Source organism: Protopterus annectens, chromosome 9.part0, assembly GCF_019279795.1.
Source record: "Protopterus annectens isolate FY-2018-M chromosome 9.part0, PAN1.0, whole genome shotgun sequence".
Classification (NCBI taxonomy): domain Eukaryota; kingdom Metazoa; phylum Chordata; order Ceratodontiformes; family Protopteridae; genus Protopterus; species Protopterus annectens.
In genome coordinates, this window is record NC_056743.1 from 1,022,769,628 (window position 1) to 1,022,794,627 (window position 25,000).

Below are 25,000 nucleotides of genomic sequence, written 5' to 3' on the forward strand. Positions count from 1 at the left end.
ACACACACACACACACACACACACACACACACACACGCATGAGGCTATGCATTACAAACATCTGCATTCTTTTAATTAAAACTGTTGCTGGCTTAATAGATCTCATACTTACCATTCATGCCTCAAAGGCTGTCAGTTAAAGGTTCACATTAAGCTGCAAGTGCTTCCCTCCCATGTCTGTGCAGTAAATAAAAGGGAAAGGAGGGTGGTTAGCATGGTGTAGTTACCTGTGTTCTTGTGGGGGATACATCCTGGTTGCAGATACTGATGTTTCTCATTAAATATAACCACATTATTTATATGTTTGCATTTCTCTCTGTCACACTTTTTCTTGCTGTCTATTCTGTGTATTAAATGTTTTGCTGTTTGCTTTGTTATTTTTCTCCATTTATTTTCTTTCTTATACAGAGAGAGCTACAGCATTATGTAGCCTCACCTTGGCCACCAGCTTCAATCAACCACCACCTCAGGCATCCTATGTAGCATCTGTTAGGGTCACCTTACAAGCACCACCTGGGGAGGTGGAGGCTGATAGGCCCATAAGCCCTGCCCTTAGTGGGGCTTCACTGGCAGGGTCTGCCATGATTCTACTGGTGGCTCTTCCAAGGCTGAGAACCTTGAAGGTCTGAAGAAGTGAGCTTGCTTAGGTGGAAAGGGAGTATACACTGCCCACCTAGAGAGAGAGAGACGATTTATGTTACTTAAAGAGCTATGGCCCTGTCCGACTCCCACACTGTCACCAGCATCTGAGCTAGGGCCCAATGGTAAGGGTCCTCAGAGTGGGCTTTAATCTTTTACTGGCTACCCAGCAGACAAGGTGATGTGCTTCCTGTACTCATGTATCCCCCATCCTGGTGTTTCCCTCCATTTTGAGTATTTGACCAGCCTTGTTTGTTGTCCAGTCCTAAAAATCACCATTGTCCTCCTGCATTTGTCTGACATTTCCCTCTTCATTGTAGTTCCACCACTTCAGTGTGTCAGCATCCCCTTATCAGTATTGTGTGTCTTCTATGTTTGTTAGTTTGCCCCTCCTAATACACCTAATGCTTTTATTGTCTTTCTGCTTCCCTTACATCCTTCCCCAACTTACATTCTTCCTATATATCTATACATCTATATCTATCTATCTATCTATCTATCTATCTATCTATCTATCTATCTATCTATCTACCTCTATCTATCTATCTATCTATCTATCTATCTATCTATCTATCTATCTATCTATCTATCTATCACTCTATCTACCTCTATCTATCTATCTATCTATCTATCTATCTATCTATCTATCTATCTATCTATCTATCTATCTATTTATCTATCTATCTATCTGTCTATCTATCTATCTATCTATCTATCTATCTATCTATCTATCTATATAGGTCTACTTCATTTCACTGAAAACGCACTTCACTGAAACTCATTTCACTGAAAATCAGTTGCCAGAGCACAATTCACTGAAAGTTCACTTCACTGAAAACTCATTTGACTGAAACTCATTTTGTTGAAAGGTATATGCCTTGTTCTCCAATGTAGTGCGATCCTGAAGTTAGTATGCCATGGAGGTGGCTGCTGATGCTCTTGTATGGTTCATGCATAAGTTGGCCCTCCCTGGTGTGCTTTTCTTAAAAGAAAATACTTCTACTGTCTAGGGAATATGGTGTTAATGGCCATCTGTCAATGTTGTTAGCTCACTTGTCAGGCTTATGAAGGTTGGGACATACTATTGTTCTAGTGGAGACCATATAATGACAGAGGCTGGACTGTGCATGAGAAAGATCCCCCCATACACACATTTTAATGGATGCCTTATACTAGAGACTATATATTGTATGGTGTCATCTATGTTCTCTGATTTAGCACAGTACTGCTAATATTGGTGACCACCAGGAGTTGTTATGAGTGTGCTCTGTACTACTATCTTCCATCCCTTCCCCAAACAGGTGCCAGAGGTTCTCACTAAATCCTATCCAGCTAGCTTTCCAGGATGAAAATTTTGGTTCTTGTATTCTTCTTAGCTATTTTGTTCCCTTCATGCATACTTCCTAACCTCTTAGCACACAAAAATCTGGACAAACCCTAAAATAGTCTAGTCCAGATACAGATCTGCTGTATCCAAGACTATTTGTAAGCTTCTGAACCCCCCAAGCCTCTCTGTGTCGGAGGGAAGCCTTCTAGCTTGTCAGTGGGAGTGGTAAGCACAAGGTAGGCTATCTACCACAAGAGGAGCAGTTTCTGGCCCAGAAATTGTAGTTTATTGGCCGTTTGGGCAGTTTTTTCCATCTCCTTCAACTTTCTGGTCTAAAAGCCTGCGTTTGTACATTTCCCGACTTTCCTGTAGCTAGTCTAGTCCAGATACAGATTTGCTGTATTCAGGACTGTATATAAGCTTCTGAGCCCCCCCCCCCCAAGCTTTTCTGTGTGGGAGGGAAGCCTTTCAGCTTATCAGTGGGAGTGGTAAGCACTAGGTAGCCTATCTACCACAAGAGGAGGGGTTTCTGGCCCAGAATTTATAGTTTGTTGGCCGTTTGGGTAGGTTTTCCATCTCTTTCAACTTTCTGGTTTAAAAGCCCATGTTGCACCTGTTTCCCACCTTTCCTGTAACTAGTCTAGTCCAGATACAGATTTGCTGTATCCAGGACTGTTTGTAAGCTTATGAGAGATGCCAGTCTGCTCTTCAATTTTTCCCTTAGATCTGATAGTTCTCTCCTCTCCTGCACTTTTCCAAGCTTATTAGTCTAGCACTTTACCATACCAGACTTCTTGTAGCAATTATTGTAGCACACAAAAGTGCTACCAGCACTAAATGTTCTGCAAGGAAAAAGTGCCAGTACTTATTATTAATGCCCACCCCTCCAGGCATGTCTAAAATGGAGGCTGTCAATAAAAATCTACCCAAACAGCAGAGACCTCCAAGGCAGAAATGCACTCGACCACCACAACACAACACTAATAACGAGACACATAATTCTCCTAAACAGTGTGCCACTCAACCAAAGCCCCAAAGGTAAAACACTAGTCATAGGTGACTCGATAGTGAGGCACACTGATATCCCACTCACTAGGCTGAATAAGGACAAAGTAACAGTCAGTTGCCTGTCAGGTGCCAGGATTCGCCACATAACGCATGCACTCAGGTCCCTCAACAACAGGTACAAATATGACTCTGTCATTGTACATGTGGGTGTGAATGACCTGAGATGTACCTCCCTGGATTACATGAAAAGAGACATGGAGGAGCTCTTGGATTATGTAGCCCAGAGAGGTACAACCCTAACCCTGAGCAGCATCCTACCATCACCCAGAATGATACCACAGTTTAAGCAGAAAATAACTGATTTCAACAATTGGCTAAGTTTCTGGTGTCATTCTAAGGGGATCCAGTTTCTGTCTGCCTGGGATAACATGACTAACAGACCTCGATGCTTTGCCAGAGATGGCCTGCATCTATCACCTCTGGGCTTCCGGATATTGGGCAAGGCTCCTGCCACCCTTATAGTGCCTTTTTTAGGCTGTGTTCCAAAGACCAAATTACCACCATAACAGGTACATACAAATGCAATCTGAGGGTCATGCTGCTCAACACTAGAAGTCTAAATCTCAAAATGCACTCACTCGAACCACTCCTTAAAATGGAGAACATATACATTTGTGCTGTAACAGAAACCTGGTTCAAGGCAGCAGAAAGCACCCCTGCACTACCAGGCTATAACTCATTCCACACTTTTCGGCCACAGAACTTAGACCGAAGCTCCAAAGGTGGTGGTGTTTCCATATTCATAAAGGATGCGCACACCTCCAGACTGGTAGCCCAACATAATGCATCAGTGATACTTCAGGTCCAGCTAATATTGGGTAAGACAGCGATTCAGGTCGTAGCCTGTTATAGGTCCCCAACCATGTCCCAAGACACTCACTCCATGTTCCTAAGCACCCTGGAGAATATTAGGGTCCAACCTAACACACTCATACTGGGCAACTTCAACTACCCCTCCATTAACTGGGAAAACTACTCATGTACCAATACACTTGCCCAATGTTTCCTGGAATTCATTAATTGCAATGCCTCTGGACCAGCTCATTCTTACCCCCACTAGAGGTAGCAACATCCTTGACCTGGTCATTACTAACATGGGTGACCATTGCTCTACAACAATAGTCAACTCCTCCCTGGTTAGATCCGACCACAAACTAATCACCTTGGAAATCCACATCCCTCACCCCACCCCCCCCGCAAAGGTAACCACCATGAAAAACTTCTCCAAAGCTAACTTTGAGCTCCTAAGAACAGAGGTGGCTAACTTCACGGCACCCATGTAAATGGAGAATAGTTGCATGACCACTGAATCACACACTAATGCACTGTACGAACACGTACACAAATGCATAGATCTTGCCATACCCAATAGAACCAAGATGCTCTCCTCCAAAAAAAAAGGAAGCCAATCTGGTGGTCCCCTGCCATAAACAAACTCTACAACAGAAGGAGGAAACTGATGCAGAATAAGGTGAAGTCCCAAGACTGGAAAAACTCCCTTATCAGCCTCAACAAAAAGTTGAGATCCCTCATCAAATCCTCTAAAGCTAGCTATAAAAACAGAATTGCAGCAGATAGTAAAGACAACCACAAGGCCTTCTATAGTTATGTAAAGAACCTCCATGGCAATACCCAGATTTGCTCTGAGCTACTGCACAGAGGACCTCCTATAATGAGCCAACAGATATTGCCAATATACTGGCCAACAGATTCAGTGCCAACGTTTCTCCTCTCTCCCCCACCAAAGGACCAATCACAATACCAGTAGATTGCCAGGCACCTAGTATTAATGCTGCACAGGTTAAAATGGCACTGTCCAAGGCCAAGAATACAGCTTCTATGGGACCTGACAATATCCCTGGCTATGTTCTACATGAACTACAGAGTGAACTGGCACCTCACGTGTGTGTCCTGTTTAATCACAGCCTCACCTCAGGCTTTATCCCTACCGAATGGTGCACTGCTATAGTCGTCCCTCTCCATAAAGGAGGAGCGACTGCAGACCCTGGGATCTATTGCCCCATTAGCCTGACAAGTCTGATATGCAAAGCTATGGAACACATCATCATGGATCTAATAAACAAGGATATGGGGAATCTCCAAACTCTGGATCCCACACAGTTTGGTTTTGTGAAGGGTAGATCATGCCTACTCAACTTGGTTGACTTCATTGAGTCAGTCAGCAGAGCTGTGGATGAAGGCAAGGTGGTTCATACAGCCTACCTTGGCCTGGCCAAGGCCTTTGATACCATTCCTCACTCAGGAATCATAGAAAAACTCACTAAGCTAGGTATCAACCCCTATATCACTAGGTGGGTTGCAAACTGGCTCACAGATAGAACCCACAGTGTGAAAGTTGCTGACTCCAAGTCAGACTGCCGACCAGTCATGAGTGAAGTCCCACAGGGATCAGTCCTGGATCCTCTCCTGTTTAGTATCTACTTCTCAGAAGTCCAGTCCAACATGAAGGGACTCTGGCTGACAAAGTTCGCCGACGATTGCAAGTAGGGAAACATTATTAACCCCCCCAAGTGATGTTGACATCTTACAGAAAGGCCTCACTGAGACCAACGACTGGTGTCAGAACCATGGCCTTAAGCTCAATGCCAAAAAATGTGTCGTCATCCCCTTTGGAAAAAACAGTTCCCTTGAACTACCACATCGATGATAGTCCAATGAACACAGAAGGCATTATAAGAGATCTGGGAACACAGATTGACAGCAACCTCTCTTTTGATCACCACACTGTCACTGTGGTCAGAAAGTCCTTCTATGTGGCATATCTCATTACTAAGGGTTTTGCATCCAGGAAGAAAGAGGTCATTGTCTCCCTCTACTCTTCTCTCATTAGGCCAATCATTGAGTACAATGCCCCATTTGGCATGTACTTCACTAGATATCTGTAACAACTGGAGATGCTGCAAAAGTACCTCACAAAGAGGATCCTAGGCCTTAAACACTTATCCTATATGGACAGACTCAGAAACTCCAACTATTCTCTATCTCATATCACCTACTTAGAGGCGATCTCTGCTTGACTTATAAAGCCATGTCTGACCCAGCTCTGTTAGAAATGCTACATCTGAAGAAATCCCAATCCTTCTGCACCACATGCTCCAGAGACATCAAACTCATTACCACAATCAGCAGAACGTGCTGGAGGGACAGGCTCATAACCTAGAGACTACCCATGCTATGTCAAACAAAGCACCTCACTGGCCCTCTTCAAGAGAAATCTTGATGAGTGGATGGGAAACAGAAAATTCACCCCGGTGATCACTCCAGTGGCTCTACTTGATAAAGGCACTAGGAACTAAGGTCAGGTGGCATGACGCCAGGGTAATCCTAAGGGCTAGGCTTGTAATGGCTCCAGGGCTATTAGCCTAGTACACACCTATGGAACCTATAATGGAGGGACAAAGGCCCAAAAATAGAACAGATTTTAAATATTGCTCATATTAACTTAGAAATTTGCTAAAATAAGATTTGTGTTAGCATGTATTTTCAGGATGATATTAAGTCTGAAACTCAAATGTACGTCAATATTTAATGACTTCAGACCTCAGTGATTTGGCAGAAAATCACAGAAATTATGAATAGACCAAAATATGAAGCAAAAATCTGGACATGCTCTGAAAATCTGAACAGTTGAAAGGTATGCCTTTTTTGGTACTCTGCTTTAATCTGCCTTACTTTTAATCTATGTTTATAATAAACTTGAACTTACTATTAATGATGTTTACTGTGAAAGTTTTGCTCCTACTGGAATACTCATTAAGGGATTCTTTACTATGTATTGCTGTCTGTATTCACTTGAGTTGCACCTAAAAAAGAACACTTCAGGGCCAATGTTTCTATCCGGGTAATAAAATATATTCCTGACTAAATAAGTAAGTGCAGTTTTGCTTGCTACTGGTGGCCCTAATTGTTCCATTCTTAAATGTATAGCTTTTTTGTTGTTTTCTTTTGCACTGAATACCATCCTACACAATCTACATTTTCTTTATTGTGATTCTATATGAATGAATAGAAAATGTACCATTACTTGGTGCTGGAATTGTGGTCTCCTGAAGATGAGATGCTGGAATGGGAAAGGTGTGGGTACCACCATGAACCTAAACAATATAGGATAAGTCAAAAAGGTATGGTGAAGAAAAACAGCAAATAAAGGAGTATTTGTGGAAGGGTATATAAAAATGTATGTGCAGATAGGTCCGGTAATATAGTAAGGTGAGAAGCATGGTTAGAATGAAATTACCTTATTTGTAGGAAGAGGTGGTGCAATATGTCTAGAGTGCACATACAAGCAGGCCATATTATTTGGTAGACAGTCTTCTTATCTGTAAATGTCACAAACATTAATGTGGATGCAACTCTGGTTCTGGAGCCTGTATAAAGCTAGGTGTTGTGGTGAGACTGGTGGAAAGAGACATGGATACATGTTGAAGAATAACCATCTTGGCAAGGGCCAGATTCATTCATAAGCAACTTGTCTTTTTTACAGGGTCAATCTAACTACCAATACCAGGTGCAGGTATGAGGGGAATACAGGTACTTTTATCAAATGGCCTAACTTTAAAGAGAGGAGATTTTGTTCAGTCAGGTGTATGACTCCATGCCAAAGATAGGACAATGAATGATGGCAAGGTTAAAGGTCCATGAGGTGAGACACCATGACAGAGTAAGTTACTTGTTCATGAACAGTTTGATTGAGTCTTGCCTTCTGGTCAAATTTTATTTGTGCATTGAATGAAATGTGTCTGAAGGCTGCTTTGCATGAAATCCTTGTAAAATATACATATATATATATATATATATATATATATATATATTTTTTTTTTTTTTTTTTATTAGCGTTAGTACTGGATTTATGGTTTGGATAATTGGGCATGATTAGGGTTAGTATTAGGGTTATATTCAGGTTCAGGTTTACTTTCAGAGTTAGGGATAAGGATATGGATAAGGCTATGGTTAGGTTTAGGATGAATATCTGGAGAATATGTGTAGTTTTATTTATTTTATTTATTTTGACATTTGTTGACCAGGTTAGTCTAACTGAACAGAAGCCCTTTTTTCAGGGGAGACCCGGGGAGAAAAGCTCCAGTAATGTAAATTAAAAGTTACGAATATTACACAACATGAAATAGACGTGATTCAATTAATAACAAATAGGTAGATAAAAAAGAACAGTACATACAGGATAAAGTGTGACAATACTTTGAAGAAGAGTTTATGATATAGCCCTCAGTTGAAGGTTAAGAATGGGTTTGAGCATCTCACAGTACAAACAGAAGATGAACAGAATCCTAAAGATGAGTATATTATGTGTAGTGTTTTAGTGAATGTGTTTGTCAGCAACATGGTACTTAGCTTTCATATTTCAGTATCCTGAAGTGACTAAGTTGTCCTTGATAAGTTTGTTTAAAACAGATGACCCAGACAACTTATAAGACAATAATGAGATAAGAAGCACAGGACACAAACTATACGTTCCTGATAAAGAAGAGATGTCAGGGATGACCTCAGGATACTTAAACTGTAAGCTACAGAACAGAAGAACATGTATGGTGAAGAAAGGTATTTTTTCTAGGACTTGGGAAAATCATGGCCTTTGATTTTAATGAAGTTCAGGATAAATTTATTGAAAAAATCTGAGGTTTAACTTGGAAAAAAGATGAACTAATGATTCTGACTGAGGCTATGGTTCTGTGCCATCAGAACAAAGCAAAGTAATTAGACATATCCTCTAGAGATGGTTCATAAATAGGAGGAGGAGGAGATGGGTGTGAGAATGGAACATGTGCTGGCATTATTTGACAGTGGCTAACTTACATATTTTGGTTCTGAATTTAAGTTACACAAGCTAGTCTAAGAGAGGCATTTCTTTTATTTGTCTTTGAGCTGAGTTGGCTTAGGGTGGTTGTGAACTATAAATGATATTGTGTGTTCATAGGTGCATAGGTTCTTACTAGGCTATTGATCTGTGAAGATTTCAAAAACCCTAGTTTTACATTCCTATGGTAATTTTTAGCAGTCAAATTCTGCATACAAATAACCCAGAGATATATGTTGGGGCATTTACATGTTCCCCCCATCGATGTATGAATTTGTGGTTAGTTATCCTTTCATCCAAATTACATTTGAATAGAGTAAGATAAATACTTTGCTTTATGTGGATTGGAAGATGTTTCCATAAAAGCATTTTTGTCTGTGATGCAAACCTATCCCTCCTTCATGTTCTATTTATTTTGCAAAAGAGATTTCGATCTCTTGAGTGGGTGTTTATAATACCATTGGACTTGCAAATGTGTAACAGGTCTGACAGAACTGGGTTTGTTGAAGCTCTGTATGCAAGGCCTCTCAGCTAAATTTATGAAAAGAACTCTATTGAATATGACAACAGTGAGTAGTCCATTGTCCATGGCAGACATGGTAAGGTGACTCCATAAGCTCCAGAAGGGTAGAGGTTTTCCTGTGAAAGTCGTGTTTATTCTGACTAGCAAAATAAAGTGCATAACTGCTTCTGTTTTTTTTTTTGTCCCCTTTCTGCATACCTCTCAACTGCCACTGAATTTCAGGGATGTTTCTGACTTTATCACAAATTTTAGCTCTGTCCTTATTAATCCCTCCTAAAACTGCTGACGTCTAGAGACATGGTGGTGAGTTACACTTAATAAATAATGACAAGAATTAGAGTTATAGACTTCTTTTACTTATGAAAAATATATTAATTTACATTTTCTTATTCTGTTAACATCTCAAGTTAACAGTACTAATATTTTAAAAATTGTCCCTGATTGCCCTTGCTTATTTCTGGATTTGTCCCTGATTCTGTTGAGATTTGTCCCTATTTAGTTGAGAGCTATACCTTTCTGTCATGTTACCAACCCAGCACTCCAGTGCCCATATTTCCTTATATGCTACTCACCCCTCCTGCGTGACAACGGTAGTTACATTTGAGAGGTGGGCATGCAATGGGGACATTGTAGCATATCTCCTTACCTGCACAGCAGCTCAGTCAGCTCCGCCCTCCCCACCTCCTCTTTCCATCAGCTCCGCCCTCCCCCCACATCCTCTTTGCACCACACCCCTTCCCAGCTGATATATTCAAGTAATTATCCTGCTATGCCATTGGAGCTGCACAAAGTATAGAATAGCTTAGTTGCTCATTACCTTTTTCTATGTTCTAGAAATTTACTGGAAAAGAGAGCTGGCCCTGCAGTTCAGTAAGCCCCTGAGGACAGTTTTGTTTAAAGGTATTTTCCAGCAGAAAGCATGGCAAGAACACAGGACCTATTAATGATAACAATCGTTGAGGTTACAGTGACTCTAGATGTCAGGCACAAATGATGGAAGTCATCAGTGGACAGCCTTCTGGTATGGATGGAGCCTGGCAGAATGGGCTTGTTATGGAAGAACAGGCATAAAGTGTAAAAGAAATATCTTAGAGCTAACAAAATTCCAGCATCTGTATTCTATTCAGGTACTTCTCTTAGTTAGAGTAGATGTTTCTGCAGCAATAATTCATGGTGCCATGGGCGGTATTGCAGGGTTTATTTAAGTTTTATTTCAAGATTTGGATTAATGTGAAATGGTGTTTTGTTTTTCATTTTTTTTTCAGAATGGCAACATTTGAAAGCATTCCCCATGAGGGGATTATTTTAAGAAACATTTGAAATTTCAGATAAACACCTTTTGAATTAAATAAATTAGATCCTCAGTTATTCCACAAAATGAAAGAGGATGTGTACTTTTCTTGCTAGTCTGCTGTTTTAGAATATAATATTTTTTCTAAGAAAAAGAAAGCTGAGAATAATGAGAGAAGCAGAACTCTAACTTTTTCATGTGAATGGACAAAGACATTGCATCATATTATCTGCTGAAAAGAAGTTAATGGTTACTTTGTACTGTCTACTATATGACTAGTGCAATAAATGTCTTTAAATTCATTTAATTAATTGCAGCATTAAAATAAAACAAACAAAAAATACTAAGAAGTCCTTTTCTTCAGAGCTGTTAGTATAGAGATACCATATAATAACAGTTGCTGTAAATGACTCCTGGCGCATTCGCGTTGAGACTTGCCTCGTCTTACAAGCATGCCAATTTGAAATTCTGTATGTGTATCTTAAAAGGAAATTGTATTTTATAGGCATAGATGCAGAAAATTATGTAATTTGTGAAAAACAGGTAATGAATATCAGTTCACAAGGCTGTATTTTGACAATTAAGTATCTCCATTCTATTTGTTTTTCTTTGCTTCCTTTTCTTTTCTTTCCTCTTCTAACTCTTCTGCCCTTTTCTTCTCTTCTTTTAGTTCTTTATATCTCCATTTTGGAGGCTCTAAATAATTTTTGTTCTTTGTTTTCTGTTTCTTATCTTTTTTGCGAGTTGGTGGCGAAGCTTTGATCAGCTTGATTTTTGGTATACAATCATCAGGAAAGATACTGTTTCGACGCATAAGTCTTGTTGGTATGAAACTCATCCCCCCAGAGGTACCCATTCCAGGCGCTACTGGAGATGTCACAGAAAAGATGTTAGTTCTGCGTTCAGACATTAGTGAACTTTTTGAGGGGATTTCCAAAGAACTGCTATCAGCACTTTTTCTTGCTTCATTTTTGAAGTTCAATTTCTTACAAATATCTAGCTGTTGCACAATTTCTGGCACAGCAAATCTTCTTTTTCCCAATGCCGGAGGGCTGCTAGGACAGATAGTTTGGCAGGCAGTAGTTATAAATGGACTAGACAGACTAGTCGTTATTCGAACAGCATGGTCCATGACACCATTGTCTTCTGGATCGTGTGGGAAGTTTATGCTAAAAGCTGACCGTAGTTTTTCTGAAAGCCTGTCACGTCTTGTTTTTATAGCTGTTGCCTTGGCAACTAGGTCCTTTAGCTGTGGCCACTCAGGAATGTATTTGTCACAGAACTGCTCTGCACATGGTCTTTGAATAAGTCGATTGATATGTACAAAAGTTTCAAAGCGACCAGTAATCAGTGCCCATTCTTTGGCTGTTTTCCCTCTATATAAATCAATTGCATTTAGGCAAGCACCTGTGGTACAAAAACAATATGTATATTAAAATAAGATTATACAATTGATATAGTTTGTATGCTATGGATTGTTGACACTACAGAAATTTATTTTTGTACTCGTATATTGGTCCAAGTTAGTGTCCATAATTTGGTAGCATTGATAACATGCTCTTCTTAGGTCTAAGTTCTCAATCAAGCTAACAATTGAAGGTCTTGTAACAGAACAAATGGCAAACACTGAGAAGCAAAGGCATCCCTAATATCTAATTAATCCATTTGTTCTACGACTTTCATGCTGATTATCTCATTTTCATAGCCTCTACTTCAAGCTAGTAATCAAAATATTCCCCTCTCATATTAACTCCTAGTTAGCAACTTAGAGGATAGTAATTAATAAAAGTAACCAGTCTGTGTAAGAAGGCAACTATTTACTTCCTTCTTTTTAACTTAGAAGTCTCCCTTGCATTGCATGCTGTTTGGGTTTTAAATGATGATGGCCCTATCTCTACAATTCCCTGTTCCCTTTCTCCTGGTTACACCTCTGGATATGTGCTCAGTGTCAATTTATTTCCTCATTGTGCTTTAATTATTTTTATGATTGTTCACTAGCAGGCAAACATTTTTAAAGAAAGCTATATGCTCTGGCCCAATTACATGGCTTCCAGAAAAATCACAGAGTTTATACGTAGAAACTGAGGGATTTAAATTTGGGCCTACAAGGCATGTAGCCTTACTTCTCGGCATCTACCTACCAACTGTAGTACAGCCAGCAACATGTCCATCATCCACAGTTTTTTTCTTGACTTCTGGATTCCTTCTTTGCAACACTAGGTTAGACACAGTTAGTGAATATTCTGCCTGGAAATTATTATAAACTTTAAAATGAAAAACAATGAATGAACTTCTAAATAAATTAATGCATTAAACAATTTGTTACCTGATATGGTGCCAAGCTAGAGAAAAATGATTTAAAATATATTTTCTTATTTATTACAGACTGCTGGCACTTTTGTAAACAATTTTTGAACTTTGTTTTAATCCACAATATGTGTTTAACATTGTGACCTTTCTTTCTTTGAGTGTAAATGCAGATCAAAGCAACAGAAATGCATGAAACTTGTATGTGACATGCAAAGTGCAGCATGCTACAGTTTCTCAGAAATGACTTAGTGACCCTGAGCTTCTGTACATGAGTGATGAGTGGAAAAAAAAAATATATATATATATATATGTATGTACAGACACACACACACACACACACACACACACACACACACACACACACACACACACACACACACACAAATATATGCTTAGCAATCTGGCCAGCACAATGTTCAACTTTTTGAGATAAATTATGTTAAATGGTATATAAAACTGCAGGAACAGTACATAGCAGCACCAATACTATGATGAAAAAAACAGAAGACCATCAGCATACTGTAATATAAACTAAATTGTGAAAATAACCATGAGGCATTTTAGTAGCGGACCATACATTCTACCAGATGGTCTATGATGTAAACCAGAATCACACAAAATAGAAATCAGATTACTAGATATAATTTCAGAATCCAAGGAAGCTTGATGGTAAACAAATTAAATAAGCCTGTTGTAAAATTGAGTAAACATGTTTCACCTTTCCTGTCTTATTTTGCCTCTTTTTGCTACTGTATAGTATGCGATGCACTTCTTTGTCACCTTCCTTCTACTTTTTCTGGTCAGAATCTTGGTTACAGCAGACCAAGCATGGCAGCCAAAACCTCCTTTACCCAGCCACAGATTTCAGCATATTCTGGGGTATCCCCCAAATATTTCCAAGCCAGCTATGGAATATAACCCCAGCAGCATAACTGAAGTTTGTTATGGGTCTTCATTCTAGTGAGCCATGATTGAAACAACTCCAGTGGTAACCACAAAGGACATTTTTAAAAAATGTTTGAACTAGCTCATGTAGCGGTTCTCAGTCTGAAGGAGTTATGGGTCTCCTAGATCACAGGAAGCCTAAGCTAGTTAGTGAAGGAAAGCCCAGTGACAAAGCAGGAAACTACACACCCCCCATAGCTGCAACTACACTCTTTCAGTTGGTGCCCACATCTTATGACTATTGGTAAGGATGGTAGCACTGACTGACTGGAAGAACAAGACCACTGTCCACAACCTCAGTTGTCACTTCAAGCATACAAGTCTGCGGCTGCTGCTCCAACCTACTTGTCAGGCTCAACCTGTCTCCTCCTGCCACTGCTTGTGAACAAGATCCCATAGCACTTAAAACTCTATCGCTAAGGGCAGCCGTCTCCCTCTCTTGAATGGCGCAATACCTTCTTTTGTGGGACACTACTATGACTTAAGGTTAAAGATGCTGATTCTCATCTCACTTGCTTCACATCCAGCAGTGAATTGTTTGAGTATAAGTCATTGACCAAAACAACAATATCATGTGTAGACAACAGATATATCTCCTGTTGGCCCTCAGACTGGACACCTCCCAACCATAGCTGAATTTTGTTAGCCTATCCATGAAACTCATGGACAGGATGCACCATACCTTGAACAATTTGAGCTTATTGCCAACAGTGCAAACACAGCTCTAACTCCATTCATTCATTCAGATACAAAATAGTATGCAGTAACAGGCCTTGTACCCATTACTCTCATAAGAGCTTCCACAACACATATCAAAGTATGTGGTCATAACCCTTCCATAAGTCCACAAAATAAATGTAGACCAGATTAAAGAAACTCACACCATCAACTACACATCTGTACAGGGCTAAATAGGCAGTCCAATGTCCAAGAGTCTTGAACAAATCCTCCTAAATACAAGGTCCATCTGCTGGCCAAAGTCTCTTCTCCAGCACTCTGGCATAGATCCTTTCAACGGAGGCTGGGGAGTTTAATCCCCCATTCTTGGAGCATGCTATGTGATCTCATTTTTAAAAAAGTGGACAAAAACCCCGGTACTGCCCCTGTCTACCATTGAGCACAGAAGAAGCACATTAGGAAGGCTACCCCTGCTCTATCCCATGTATTCAATGTCATGGCCAGATTCTATCCAAACCTGTAGTTGTATGGCTAGAGATGCCTCTAACCAGTTCAGTGACTTCTGCAGTAGTGATGGATCTCTGCTCATCGCACCAGAGATTTGGGCACTGCTTTCTGATAGTTGAGTAGTTTTGCTGGGTCAGTGAGTTTCTCAAAATGTTCTGTGTTCTGACAGTCTTCCTAGTAATGTCAGGAGGTCCCCACCCTTAGCACAGCTTGAGTGAGGCTGTACCTTCCCCTCTGCAGGGACAAACAGATTTGCTAGAATTTCTTTGAGGCCACATGACTGTTTCCATAGCTATGTTGTACTGCTCCATTACTCTGTTTTTAATTTGACAACCAGCACATATCATTGTGAGTTTTTTTGCCTCATAGTACATTTTACCTGAATCAAGAAAAACTTCCATGTACATTGTCTAGAAGGTCATGTGAGTGAGAAGCCTGTTTCCACAGTCCACACTGAGAGTCTGACTATCTTGAGCTGGTACTTTCCAACTCTTTATCAGCTTAGATCCTTCCACAGTGAGATGACATTCTACCTCCCTAAAGCTAGCTGCCCCTAGCAGGGTCTTAGTGGTCTCACTTGGTCCCACTCATGCCTATACACTGCATCTGAATTAGCAAACTCCCACCATCTACACAACTAACAACAAGGCTAAATAGGCAGTCATATCCAGCTGTTGGGCAGTGACTGTTTTCCAGCGTGACCCTTCTCTTTGCACAAGATTAATCCACAAGATAGAAACACATAACTACAGATATAATATAATCTTTCCCTAAGCTCACATCTTACATATCAAAATAGGCCCTTGTTAGGATAGATGTGGAAGTTAATCATATCTGCTATGACTCTGAAATCAGTGAAACAAAAGTACTAATTTATGACTAAATGATTTGTATATTTTGATTCAGTAAAGAGTATTCCTTCTCCCAAACTCATTATGGCAGCTGGTGTAGGACATTTGACCCTGACTTCTAGATTAGTGTTTGACTAGCATCCCTGGCACCAAATAGCCAGTTGTGTTGTGATGTAGTGCCTTATTGTCAACTTTCGTATTTCCGACGGACATTGGAATTACTAGTGTTAACCACTCTAATATGGAGGTCAGGGGTTCATGCATCCCTATTCTAGTTACACCTTAGGCCAGGATGCATGTCAGTGTGCAGGTCTATAATTGCAGAAAGCCAAGGATAAGGATTGAAAACAAAGTGGCCCCAGTATACAACAGCACCCAGATCCCATCACAGCATGTCAAGAGGGGTCACTGTCTTAGTGATGGCAACAGCAAGAGTGGCAATAGGGCTGCAGTAGTGATACTAGAGAATAGAAGGAAGAGTGGCAGCTGATGGGCAAGTACATGAGATGAAAAAAAAGAAGTTGATACAAAAGAAATGTAATGATGTGCTGTTTGCATGCTCTGAAACTGGAAAAAAGTTAAACTTATTAAGCTCTTCCCTAGTGTGAGACCTGAGCTTAACAGACAATATTTGACGCCTAGAGGCACAGTAGGTGGTAACTGCAGAAGCGCCTGGAGACGTCACTCAGCTGTAATGAGTTCAAGCCTCAAGGTAGGGACTAAAAGTAGATACTGCTGGCCAGCAAGGAACAGCGGCAGAAGGTAAACAGCTTTTAAAGACTGTTAGAACTTCACTCGGTCACACTTTTAAAACAGAAATTGTGGCAGAATGGACTATCAGAGTTTAAAAGTTATTTTACCTTCTTTCAGAGGAGCACTTCATTTATGCCTGCTATACTGCTCAAACGTCCCTAGTTTTGCAGAACTTCCCTGATATTGCCTCATATGTTTGCGCCACCCCTTATAAAATGTTTAATTTTCTGGTAAATCACTGAGAATTACAGACAGTCACTAATGCCAGACATTAGAGTTTTATAGTTCTTATTGGTCAGGAAATCCATGTTGATATAAAACCTGCTGTTCTATTAATTTGTAAGTGAATTAGAGCAATATTTAAAAACAGCTCCTGATTGAGATATTTTGCCCCCCCCCCCCAACCTTATTTTTGGATTTGTATAGACTTCTTAAGCAAAGAAGCTGAGAGGTATGATTTACCAGCTTTCAAAGCCAGTTTAACATTTCACTATCCTATACATTCTTTTTCTTTTTTTTTCTATAACTGGTAGTACATGAAGCAGATAAAATGTCATGGATGATAAAGAATTAGGACTGAGTCTCCAATCATAGCCCTTTTTTATGTGCTCTCCACATAGATGCCAAGATTCACCCCTCTCGAGCTTTGATGTAGAGGTGAGTTGCTTGGCATCTATATCTGAAACACATAAGCTGGTTATGATTGAAGACCCAGTAATAATCCTCTATATGACATATTATTTCCATGCCAAACAGAGCACATGCTAGTTATATGCATGATACATTATATAGGGTTTATTATGAATGATTCATTCAGAAAAGATGACTGGTTGGGACTATCGTTTTTCAATTAATGCAATACAGCATAACCATAGGGGTCTGTTTGAGTGTGCATCAATTATCATTAGGAGCACAAACTCCCCAGAAGGGCCTGCAATGTCATTGTATATACTTTGCCATGGTGCCGACTGCTATTTGCAAGGAATCAGGAATGCTGATAACAGTGGTATATTTTGCATCACCAAAAATTCAATGCAGCATTTGGAAAAGTTTTAGATTTCTGTCTCAGTCCCAAGCCACCACTTAAATCTTTTTGCAATGTGTTCATCTTTGCTGTTTTCAAGTGACCACTGTGTATATCACCCAGCATTATGGAACATAACTTGGCCAGGATATCTATTCAGTAGTCAGGCAGTAAAATGCATTTACATTTGGACAGCTGCTCTTTTGTAACAGTAGTACCAGGATCCAACAAGTCATTAGCGCAGACCATCCTTCTGTAACTAATTTGTACACTTGTAAAAGTATTGCGTTAGGTCTGGTTTTCTAACTAATGTAATATTACTCCCTCCATTAAAGACATTGTTAAGATTTTCCTCTCATAATCTATGATCCATCATTTTGCCCATTCTAAAGAGTGATTCCCCCACTTTTCCTTTCATCCTGCCAGGGCACTCAAGGGCCAGCTAAGAGAGCAAACCGGTATGGCTCCCATGCATGATGAACCCACTTTCACTCACACATGCAAAAGTATAGTTTACTTCCATTTATCTCTGTTGTCAGACACAGATGCTACTGGCTCCTGTCTGACTCCTGACCTTTACTAAAATTTACATAGGCACTTTGTGTACCTTTTTACTTGTGGTCAGCAATGCCCAGAGTCAGGCAATGAAAACTGGAAAACTGCACATCATTCATTTTCCTGCCGTTATGACCTGTCATTGTAGCATATTTTCCAGTCCAAAGAGGGGAGGTGCAATGTTGCCTGTGTTTGTCCACATCCTAACTTTCATGCTTATACACACAGAAACATACACACATGTACATGCACACACACACACACACACACACACACACACACACACACACACACACACACACACATGCATGCACACACACACACACACACACACACACACACACACACACACACACACATGCGTGCATGCACACACACACACACACACACACACACACACACACACACACACACACACACACACACACACACACACACACACACACACACACACACACACACACACACACACACACCACACACGTGTGTGCGCACGAACACACAGCCTCTCTCTTCTCTCTTCTTTGTTTTCTTTCTTTTTTTTTTTTTTTTTTTACTCAAAGGAATATTTTTTTTCTCCCCACAAAGGAAGACCGTTCAGCTCTCATTAAGAGTTTTTAGAACTTGTCATCTCACTCTTTTGCACTTCCAGTTCCCCCAAGAGATAAACAGCCACCAAGAAGCATTTAGTGCCTCCCTCCTTGGTATATTTTCCAGCAACCTAAGCCCATTTGTTAACATGGGCTGTTGTCATCACAACTGGAAAACTGCCATTTTAGTGATGTTGCTTGCAGTGCCTATCTCTTGGTTTATTATTGTGTGCACAGAAACTCAAATCTGAATAAGTGAAGTCTTCTTATTAACTTGACATCTAGTCATCTGTGAGCATAACATTGTTTATAAATGTTGTTCTTGAAAATACAGACAAATACAGAATGACTGCTCAAGTGACAACTGACAGTATTCATATATCAGATGAGATACAGATGAGAACACAGAGTGGGGGCTGAGGGTAGAAGTCATAAAAGGAAGCGATATATGATTGTTCCCTATAGAAATGTTGGGACTCTCAATACTGAGTCCCAAAACACCAAAAAAAGACCAAACAATACAAGAGAAAAGCAAATATCAAACATTGTTATTTTCCTTTAAACATGTTTTTACATGAGGGAGAGCAAGCACCTCTTCCCAAAATATATATGTACCCACTCTAAGAGTGCCATATCCTGGAGAAAGGTTGAATATCCCAAGAAATGGCATTCTAGGGATTAATACATATAAGTCCAAATCTGAGTCATTCAGTCTCTATAATATTGTGAATTCAGACATTTGAAATGTTTGCCTATATGAACACTGAAAAAAGTAAGACTAAGGCAGGTGGCCACATTGGTCTTGATTCCATATTCTCACCTTCAGGTCGTGGCACCTTACCATCTGACTGTCTCAGCCCTAAAACAGGTGCCATTCTTACTTCCTTTGTAAAATTTTCCTTCCACTCTCTGGTGTGTTTTCCATCAGTCTAAAATGTTAAGAATTGTGTTGCATTGCTCATTTATTGCAGACTCAATAAACTTTTTAGCATGGCACGTGTTCCAGTAGAAGGGGTAGTCTCGTCTGAAAAAATTAGTAAGCTATCTCTGTATATTACCCAGGCACTAACTTGTTATTCTAGGAAACTGCAGTGCATAAAGTGAAATACTCCCTGTTTGTTCAGCCCTGAAACAACTATCAGCAAAGTAGAGCTATTGAAATGTATTCAGACTTCCTCCAGGCAGTTCTGTTATGGCACCCAGTACTTCCTTTGTAAATTACATTTGGTAAACAGGAAGAAATACTTACTGGCTGAGGTACTGACTGGAGCATTCAGTCTGTTTACATCCAGATCCTGATTTAAAGTGTTGTATATCTTACATCTGGCTGAATCATCCCCTGCTTCATCTGGCATGACTCTCCAGGACTTGGCTTCAGCTTCCTGGCTTTCCTTTTACTTACAAACACGTCTCCTACCAGGCAATGAATCCACAGCATTGCTAAACTTGCCCCATCTCTTCCAACATACAAAAAAGAGCAAAGTAAAGAAAAATTTAAATCCTCTTAGTGGGTATCATATTACTTATCTACCAGCCTTCCTTTAACAACTATGTAAACTAAATCCACAGTGTCAAAGGTCATACATATGCATAGCAAGTACCACATAACCTGTACTACAAATAACAGAGGTGCAGTACAGAGTGGCAACATGCCATGCACCTCATGAGATACACCACACAACAGGGATTCGAAAATCGCAATGGCATACAGGAGACAGGCTTCTTTCATAGTCAGCTGACAGGCTGGGTTGCATTACTTCCACAGCTATTCGAGCAGTATGCAGTTTGAGGAGATTTTCATGGGTGGGAGCCATACAAAACACAAACACTCTTACACTGCAGAAATCCAGAGAGCAACATATGCGCCAGTATTTTGTAGTTGTCATTTTGTCTGCATGTTCTACACTTCTGCTCTTCTCTCCCACCAGTTACTGTTTCAGGTTTCTGGTGTAACAAAGCTATTTCAGAGTTGGGCTCGATCTGAAAAATAGATATACTGATGCACTTATTGATACAATTCCAAACCTCTCAATATCTGGCTCGTATGGTCAGGATACACAGCAATATGAAATCATCAAGGAGGTCCAAACATAGAATTGTGCTCTATCATTGCTCCTTGACGCCCCAGATACATGCCTGTTGTTTATTCATGTGTGATTTTCCATATCTCCCCTTTTCATTTTGGATTAATTTGATTTCTAAGTTGAATGGCTTACGTATTGCACCTGTGAATTTGTACTATTAGTACCATTATATGGGCGTACTTTCTTGAAGGTTGTGCGTCAGGGCTGGTAACTCGGCACGTAAAACTCAACTACCAATCATTAGCGGACCGGAGTTCCGCTGTGGCAACCCCTAACCGGGAAAAGCCGAAAAACACAAACAAAGTACCATTATTACTCCAGAGTGTTAATATTTGTCTGCTTTGCTTGAGTTTTTTAGTTGCATCATTACCCATTATAAGCTAAGATATTTGACATTTGCCATATGCACCCAAGGTCTTTGTCCCATTGTTATAATTACTATTTTAGAAATATGCACGCTATTAATAAAAGTAATTTGCAGATGCATAAATGTACATTGCACACTATGGTTATTATGTTCTATTCATTGCAACGATTCATAGTTATGGATTGTGATAATGAAGGGTCTACTTTACGCACTCGAAAGCTGAAAAACACAAATCCAAATAGCGCGACACGTAAAGAGCAAACTGCGAATATGTCGAACGAACGAAACCGCGAAAGTGGAAATATCGAATTTGCATAGTTGGCCCGTCTGTGGCATAGCTCTGTAAGGTAAGTGTGCGATAGTTATGGACCTTAGGGTTAGGGAGGGGTTAAGGTAAGTGCATAGGTAGGTAGTGTATGTAAGGTTTTGTGGAGGTAATGTATGTAAGGTTTAGTGTAGGGTTTTGTTAAGTGTATGTGTGTGGAATAGTTAGTTTGTTTGGGTATAGCTCCGTAGGGGAAGTGTGCGGTAGTTATGGATCTTAGGGTTAGGGAGGGGTTAAGGATAGTGCATAGATAGTTGTGTATGTGGGGTTTAGTGTAGGGTTAGTAGTAGGGTTTTGGTTATTTAATTTAGGGTTAGAAGTAGGGTTTTGGTTAGTGTATGTATGTGTTTTTTTATTGTGTTTGGGTAGGTTGTGTGTTGCGGGTGGTGGGTTGGCCAACTATGACGGTTCGAGGTTTTAAATTTCGCGCTTTAGTATGTTCGACGTATTCGCGGTTCGCTCTTTATGTGTCACGCTATTTAGATTCGGGTTTTTCGTGTTTCGAGCGCATAAAGTAGACTCATAATGAAAAGTGGTGTATTGAAGCCTATCAGCATCTGTGAATGGCATACAGATATGCATAGTACAGAACGGAGTACTTGGGGCACTTGTATTCCAGATGCAGGGAAAATGTTGTGTAGTATAACAGTAGTACACATTGCAAACATGAAAAGCAGCTTAGCAATGTATAATATACCTATATATTTTACTAAGTTATTTTCTCTGTTGTCCTGTGGTCTGTAACCATGCCGAAAAAGCAGCTAAGATCATTGCCATGGCAACAAAAGGATATGGTGCTTTGGATGCTCTCACGATGATTGCATGGCAGCATCACTGTGTAGGGTTGTGAAAAATTGAGACTGTGATAGCAGAATTGTCTATATCACTGGAAACTTTGTTGCCAGCATTTTTTTCATACTGTGCAAAGGAGTTTTGTGTTTGTTTGTTGTTTGTTTCTTTTGTTCTTTTCTGCAGTATGGATATAATGTTCAGCTTTGTATGCTGACCAACATATCAGCAGGGAAGTGGGATTGCTGGGATGGCAAGCATTATACTATTTGTAAATATGCTGTTGGTATACATTGCCTTTTTGGGATAACCCCATATACAGATGGTATAATGCCCGTGCATCACATATGATCCTGGGACATATAATTTTTATGTGTACTTCACGCATGAGGTCCTACAGCTGTAGGATGAGATTACACTGCAAACAGGGTTTTATCCCATTGTGTACCATTTTCTATGAATTAACTATATGCTTCTTACTTCCATAATACAATGGGATAAGACTCTGTATGCTTTGGTATGCTGTTTTATGCCAAACCAGGCATACTCTGCATTGCACAAAACTGACAACAAACACCGACCCACATGTTTCGTGGATTAGATATGTTCCCTTGATTAAATGACAACTGATTTTCCTCTGAAAATTGTTTACTGCATTCTGAAACAGTTTAACTGACATGGACCATTTGCATCAAATGCACTTACACAAGAAGAAAGGGTACTTACCAGCCATCAGAAGTGCTGTGACACATTCTGTTCTTCCTTGCATCGCTGCCTTGATTAAAGCAGTGAAACCACGATTGTCTGTCTGCTCAATGTGTATCTCAGGATAGTAGTTCAAAAGATAGGTTACTACAGTAACATGGCCTAGAATAAAGAAGATAAGTCTTAAATACTGTCCTCTTTAGTCAGAAGTATTTTTCCATATATAAGTAGAAGAATTATGCTATTCGCTGGAGTTCTGTATATAATGGTGTGGCCAAGGAGAACCCAAGTATGTCACTCTATACACTCTTGTCTTATTTATTTATTTTCTACCATCACCTCCATTTTTTTAACTTGAAAGTTGGAACAATTACCAAAACTTGTAAAATAGTTCAACCAGTAATTAAAAACATATTCCAAAACTGATCTTAACACAGGACTACAATGAAGCTAATCAGCATACGAGTCCTGCTTCTTTGAGGATGTAACACCATACAATGTTTATGTGTGTGTGTGTGTGTGTGTGTGTGTGAGTGTGTGTGAGTGTGTGTGTGTGTGTGTGTGTGTGTGTGTGTGTGTGTGTGTGTGTGTGTGTGTGTGTGTGTGTGTGTGTGTGTGTGTGTGTGTGTGTGTATTCAGCAAGGTGTATGCTAAGCAAGTAATAAAGCTCAACAGGGTGGTATTACTGGGGAAATAATGGACTGCCCAAGGGTGGAGAGGTGGGCAGAGGACCTCTCCACCCATGAAATGCCCATTATTTCCCCCATAATGTGCACCCTGGGAGGCATTATAATACTAAGAAAATGAGCTGTCTGTTAAACTGGTTTATATTGTTTTATCATTACCACAGACATGTTTTATACTTTTGATGTAAAATATTTCCTCTGCCTAAGGTTTTATAGTTGTTGTAGGTATGGAACTATTGTTGGTGTGTATGCTTTACATCAAAAATATAGCCACATATATATATTATGTAAGTATTTAACGCCTAAACACACACACACACACACACACACACACACACACACACACACACACACACACACACACACACACACACACACATGCGCACACACACGCGTGCACACACACACACACGCGCGCAAACACACACACGCACACACATACACACACACACGCGCACGCGCACACACACGCGCGCACACACACACACACACACACACACACACACACACACATAGCGGTGCAGCCTCACATACATGTACACACACATATATATATATACACAAATATAAATGTTCCCAGCAATTACAGCCACTTGCTGTTCTTGATTTGCCTTATATTTTTGCTCTGCCATTGTAAAATGTTAGAGCTTCTAGTAAATCTCTGAGGACTGCATTTAATGAGTTCATCGATTATAGGATCATCCTGTGTCTGTAAGGTAAACACCTTAACCATTATGCTAACCTCCCACCTTTAACATCTTCATTCAAATACTCTTGGTACAGTAACTTTTTAAGTGAATTAGGGTATGATTTAGAAGTTGTACCTAACTTTGGGTTTTTGTTATCCCTTTAATGATGGTTTTGCCCAGAATTCTTAAGTAGAGAAGTAGAGAACTAAATGGACCCCCCATCTCTCTCTCTCTGAATCTTTTTGCTTCACACACAGACATACATACCTCTCAACTGCTATGATTTAAGTGTAGTGCTATGATTTTGGTCCTCAGATGTAGCCTTGCTCCTTTAGATTCACTGATGTTCTTCATAAAGTCCCTTCTAGATTCACTGATATTTTTCATAAAGTCAAACCCATTTTTGGGTACATACTTTATTAAAGAAAATAAATTAAGTTTATAGAAAGATTTCCTATCAC

The 25,000-nt window shown here is 39.9% G+C and overlaps 1 protein-coding gene across 1 annotated transcript in view; it reads right to left on the reverse strand.

The window, feature by feature from the left end:
* Positions 1 to 11,276: 11,276 nt before the first annotated feature.
* The window catches only part of ANKRD33 (ankyrin repeat domain 33), a 64,962-nt gene continuing 51,238 nt past the window's right edge, over positions 11,277 to 25,000 (reverse strand). Inside the window, exons 2-3 of the mRNA XM_044082459.1 lie at positions 23,186 to 23,326; positions 11,277 to 12,088 (exon numbers count right to left, since the gene is read on the reverse strand). Of these exons, the coding sequence (XP_043938394.1) occupies positions 11,277 to 12,088; positions 23,186 to 23,326 (953 nt within the window). The remainder of the gene's footprint in view (positions 12,089 to 23,185; positions 23,327 to 25,000) is intronic.